The sequence below is a fragment of the Gadus morhua genome, chromosome 4, assembly GCF_902167405.1.
Source record: "Gadus morhua chromosome 4, gadMor3.0, whole genome shotgun sequence".
In the NCBI taxonomy this organism is placed as follows: Eukaryota; Metazoa; Chordata; class Actinopteri; order Gadiformes; family Gadidae; genus Gadus; species Gadus morhua.
In genome coordinates this window covers 8,693,545-8,699,558 of record NC_044051.1, presented here as the reverse complement: position 1 = coordinate 8,699,558, position 6,014 = coordinate 8,693,545, and the positions used below count along the sequence as shown (strand labels likewise).

Sequence of the window (6,014 nt, the reverse complement as noted above, 5' to 3'; positions counted from 1 at the left end):
GGCTGGGATACCAGTCCCAAGGACAACATATCCTTTGTAGTGCTTTATCTCTACAAGACCAAAAGGTCCCAACACAATCTTACCGGCGGTCTTTGGAGGTGTGGATGTGTGTGTCTGTTTGTGTGCGTGTGTGTGTGCGCGTGTGTGTGCCCCGTGTCCCGCTCACCAGCAGCAGCGGCGTGTTGATGTCGATGTGCTCGAAAACGATGAACTCCTTCTTCACCTTTACGGGAAGCAGCCAGGGGCGCTGTAGCTCGGCCTTAACCCAGTACCTCACACTGCCGTGCTTCCCCTCAAAGGAGGTGGCCAGGGGCCTGTCGGGGCAGGAGGTGGACCCCAGGGTGGAGGTGGAGGTGGTGGTGGAGGAGGTGGGTGGAGAAGGTGGCAAAGGCCGAGGAGGAGGTACAGGATATAAATATCCACATCGTAATATTCCGTCACTTTATTGTACAGTTTGTTATTTTTTTCCCCAACTGTCATTTCGCTGACCATTTAGTAACTTACAGCGAGCAGCAAGTTATTAATTAGGAGAGAATATCCTGTTGGACCAACCCTTTTCATACCTTTACTTATTTCGCAACTTTTGCCTTATTTTTTGTGATTATGTGGGTTCATTTGTTTGTTGACAACCAAGACTTGCACTCGCTGTGACCTAGTTTTACTGAACATCTGATAATGATGATAAAGTTGTGACTCTCTGACTCTCTCTCTCTGACTCTCTCTCCCTCTCCCTCTATCTCTCTCTCACACGCTCTCTCCCTCTCTCTCTCCTTCTCTCTTTGTGAGTGTGTGTGGGCTTGTTTGCGGGTGGATGTTTAATCTTTTGTATTTTGTCTTGTCTTGCGACGCCAACCTTTACTTACATCTGAGGCAGGTTCAAGCTGAAGGCAAATTCGTGCACGCCCGTGCAGAGAACGGTGAATCCCTCATCCGGGCTCTCGTCATCTGAAAGACACGAGAAACAAGATTCCATATGCACCGTACCAGACAGATGGTGCCAACCCACTCCAGTCTAGACGAGAATCTGAGCTGGGGGGGTTGGACTCTGGGACCTGAAGGACTGGCTCTGGTTATCTGCCTCGGCCTATTTTATCACGTGTCACAGATTCAAAAGAGGAATTCAGTTGGTTTGTTGGGATAGGGGAGAACGTGCAAATACAGCCGTTTCTGAAAGTATTTACATAATGGTTGTGATTGTGGGAGTCATCTGGTTGAAGTACATGGTTTGGCTATGAACCAAAGCCAAATTGTTTATAGTTTATGCTAGCCTGGGTTTATGCCTTGGTGTTTTACCAGCTTTTTTTTCCACTTTGTTCAATAGATTCTACATTAAAATATTCAGAAAACTGGCAAAAGTTTCCTTTTATAAGTACATTTGTAACTAGGTAAAAAGTTCCAAATGTCTATATAATATCCAGATGAATGGAAGCATAACTAATCTAAGTCATCCACAGCCAGATTAGTATCTTAATGTCTCACATAATTGTATCATCTGAATTTTATGATGATCTCAAAATCTAACCAACCCCGTACTTCAAGATTATTTGGACCGTTGATGTTACTGATTATCACGGGTGGGATCAGTCACGTTGCCTTCTGTGACAATCAACCGACACATTGTGTTGCCAGGTTACCGACATTTTACTGACTGATAAGAGAGAGGAACGAGGGGACTATTTCAGTTACTTGTAACCAGTTGTTGCTAGTGGCTTGAAGCTATTTAATTTTTCTGTTTGCCAAAGGGAGAATAGTCATTTTCAAGGAATGTTTACAATTTCACTTTTATTTTACCCATGAGATTTCTGTCGCCCATAAAAAATATCATCAATAAGCCAAAACTACTGAGGTCAAGATTGCTGGATTAAATTCAAAAAACCCTCCATAGAAAACGCATTTGGAATTCCAAGTGACACATTCTCCCTTCTTTTTTTTTTTGCATCATAAAAGACCCTTCTGGTTTCAAAGTGGGGCTATGACCTAAGCGCCTATGAGTTAAAACAATACTGCATACATCTCTGAGTCATGAAAAACCCACTCAGTGTGAGGAAGTTCAACAGTGTGGAACTGTGGAATACGACCCAGCCCTGCGATAGAGAAAGAACGTGGTGTTTCTTCACCGCATGCCAGACCGTGTCAAGCCCCGCCAGCAGAATTTCTATCTGTGTTATTCATTGTGTGTCGATGGCATGTTACTTCTCTTCCTTCTTTGGTTCTACAATAGCTGTCATAAAGTGGCTGTAAGAGTAGCGCCTGTGTGTGTGTGTGTGTGTGTGTGTGTGTGTGTGTGTGTGTGTGTGTGTGTGTGTGTGTGTGTGTGTGTGTGTGTGTGTGTGTGTGTGTGTGTGCGAGAGAGTGTGTGTGAGTCATTGACAACAGTAGAGAGAGAGAGAAGCAGGAGCAGACCGGTATGAACCAGACTAAGCAGCTTCCTTCAGCCGGATACTCAAACGCATGCATTACTACTTAGCCACCTATTGGAGGAAATGTGAAATAAATTACTGCCAGGGCTGCCATTGGTCGAACCCATGCCTTGGGCCCGCCCCCTCATTTCTCTGAGCATGTGGACTATTGCATGGAAGGATGTCAAGAGAACATATATGTTTTACAGCAAACCACAGGTAGAGAAAAAGAAAGTAACAGACCAGGAAGTAATAAATAAAAACAAAACAAAAGATATGGTACATCCAGGTTGGTTTTATTAAGGACTTTCAACAGGTTACATGTTATTTCATACAGTGCAACGATTGAAATAAACAAATATAAACCAGGAGTGTTGAGTCTTGGATCCGGCGACTGGTATTTGATGATATAAACATGATTCAACTTCCACACAACCTCCCCCCACACACACACACACACACACGCACACACACACCCCAGCTTTCGATGTTGGACATTTAAACTGTTGATGATGTCTTATAAAAATCCCTATCCTTTATCAAAAGCATTTATCATGTACTCCACCAAGTCAGTGAAAAACACTTTTCTAGGGAGACGATCTTTACGTAAAGAAATAACTAAAGAGCAACACGATAGTCAGCTGCTTACAGTAGACAATCATGACTTGTATTCTTCTTTGTTTGGTCTTGCCGGTTTGGCCAATTCACCGCGTGGAGCAATTATGAATAGCCTAAGTCTATTCATATATTTATATCATTATGCTAATGTGCAAGGGCAAACATTTATTGTGTGTAAAGTAATTCCCCTGTATGTTAGATGTATACAGTGGGTTGGAGAGCCCTCGTCCAAATCATACTGAAATAGGATGCGAGTAAATGTAAATCCAGCGTAACAGAATCAATGAATAATTGACAAACAACCCTTTTTTGTTCGCTTAGGGATAGGCTGATGTCATTGCCCGGCAGCCTTCCGAGTATTTATGGCCTTATCTGAGAACCGCTGGTGTCCCTGCCGTGCCCCCTCCACCCATACACACACACGCACACGCACGTCCACAGACTGCCGGTTTGTGAACAGGTTTGAACCGCTTCTAACAAAGGGAGTTGCCTGAGTAGCCTACATGTTCGTTTCCTCGGAGGGCGAGCGAGAAAAGATCCAATGTGCAAATATGATCGCCTGTCGTGTTCTGGGAGTGTTAAGACTATTGATCGGTGTCTTGACTAAAGCAGTCAGATCGGTTGGGTTTGTTCTCCGTTTAGGGACGAGTCAATGTCATGGTTTTCCCATCGCAGTTTGCGATACTTTTCTGGGTCGGCATTGATATCCATGCACATACTTATTTTAACTCGTGAACCAAATCTATTTCCCTGACGGCAGGCTATGCTTTTAGGACTAGGCTGTAAGGTCTTGTTTATCATAAACTATGGGGGGTATAAGATGTTCTGGGAGGCATATCGTGTGAACACCTCTGCGACTTGCTCGAGTCGGTCCTGCTCCTATCAGCTGTCGCATCAGCACCACAGCCAGGGACACGACGCGCACACACACTGCTGTGCGTAAACGGAGCTAATGATTAAACGCTTGATTCACAAGATGCTGAAATGCCCAACGCAGTAAACACATGATAACCACACAGCACACTGTGGACGTGTCAGCTTCCACCATGAACTATATGTCACGTTAATAGACGTCTGAATCACACACACACACACACACACACACACACACACACACACACACACACACACACACACACACACACACACACACACACACACACACACACACACACACACACACACACACACAAAAACACGCAGACACACACAGACTCACACTGCGACAGCTACAACTTGGGTCACTGGTCATTTTGGTTGGTGGGAAGAATGAGGTGCATGGTTTGGTAAATGCCCCTTACCTCTCTCCTCGCCTATCAAGTTGTCGTAATGGTTTAAGTACTCCACTTCCTCAGTGTAATTTTGAGTGTAGGCCGTGTTGGCCCCAGTGTTCCGCGACTCTGTCCATCGCACCTTGGCTACTCCTCTGGCGTGGATGTTGAGGCTCCTGACGCGCACCTCCTCGGTGACCTCCACCACTACCCTCCCTGAGATCTGGTCTCCGCCAGAGAACACGGGCAGATTGTGCTCGTTCAGATTGTCAAAGTAAATCGCAAAGGCCTTCACCTTGCTCAGTACCATCGTGGCAAAAAGAGTGGTACAAGTATGGCCACAAGACAACGACTCGAACGGCCGAGGCAGGAGACCGCTGGATGTTCTTCACGGCCGGGCGCCAGACGCATGCACTTGCTTCCTTTTGACCAGCAAAAGGCTGGGTCAGAAGCCCAACGGCGGACGTCTCATCTAGGCTGGGCAGTGTCGCTCATGGTGTGTGTGAGAGAGATCTCTTCGACTGCTTCTCACTGCTTGTGTGTTGGAGCGGTGCGGCGGAGGACGCTCTTCAGTCAGTCCGGGTGCGCACTGAGCATGTGCGCGCAGGCGGCGCTGCCGGCGCAAAGAAGCACGCAGTCCTGCTGCATGTGTGTGTGCGTGTAAACCGTCGCCGGCGGATTTATTTCACTATTTCCCAACCGTTCAAATAACAGTTTTCTCGCCCTGTAACATGAACGTATGCCCCTAAGCAGTGTACACGACTTGGATGTTCTCTCTCTGTGCTTGGAATTCTGTTTGATTTATCCTGTTCCCACTTGGACAAATAGTGCCAGTTATTTTAGTTCTGACCTGCTTTTTTAAACCTTTTCCTTGTGGTTCTGAATGACTACTAGTATTATCATAATTGGTTGGTATTATTGGTAGAAATAGTTTAGTTTAGTTTATTTGAGAGAAGGGACATTGCAAATAATAATTACGCATGCAAAAATAGCGAGAAGAGAGGCTGTTTTCCTTCAACAAAAAAGGTTTTGAAAAGGCTTTCTAAATACATTAATGCAAATGTAGAACATGGCATGCAGTGTAAAGATTGGTAAAGATGAATAACATAAAAACAGACAAACATATGAAAACACAGGCAGACCAAACTAAATAAGGACATTGCAAACAAGCAGGACAAACAGCAAGCAGCCGAAAAATGTAATTCTCGTGATGACATGTCGATGCATTAACTACCCATTGTTTAAATTGGTTACTGAAGGATCTATAAGTGTTTAGCTGGGTGATGTAATTTGTAAGTAGTACAATTATTAGTAGTAATAGTAGTAGGTGTAGTGATAGTAGTATAAATAGTAGTAGCTGTATTAGTAGCAGCAGCTGTATTAGTAGGAGTAGAAGTAGCAGTTGTAGTATCAGTTGCAGTAGCAGTAGCATTACCAGTAGTAGTATTGATTGGTAGAAATGTAAAAAAAAAAAGTATATAGATATAAACTAAATTATAAGAACAAGTTTAATCTTAGGCCTCTATATATTTATAGAGAGAGAGAGGGAGAGAGAGAGAGAGAGAGAGAGAGAGAGAGAGAGAGAGAGAGAGAGAGAGAGAGAGAGAGAGAGAGAGAGAGAGAGAGAGTTGACTATATCCTACTATAAACTATGTCATACTAGCCTTATAACTTAGCCTATTGTAGCAATCTGCTAGTGGTTAGGCCGCTTCCTGATAGGCTGGAA

At 44.4% G+C, this 6,014-nt stretch overlaps 1 protein-coding gene across 1 annotated transcript in view; it reads right to left on the bottom strand.

Moving 5' to 3' along the window:
- The window catches only part of LOC115541905 (arrestin domain-containing protein 3), a 9,947-nt gene extending 5,064 nt beyond the window's left edge, over positions 1-4,883 (bottom strand). Inside the window, exons 1-3 of the mRNA XM_030353831.1 lie at positions 4,319-4,883; positions 864-945; positions 167-314 (exon numbers count right to left, since the gene is read on the bottom strand). Coding sequence (XP_030209691.1) covers positions 167-314; positions 864-945; positions 4,319-4,598 — 510 coding nt within the window. The 5' untranslated portion in view covers positions 4,599-4,883. The remainder of the gene's footprint in view (positions 1-166; positions 315-863; positions 946-4,318) is intronic.
- Positions 4,884-6,014: the final 1,131 nt, after the last annotated feature.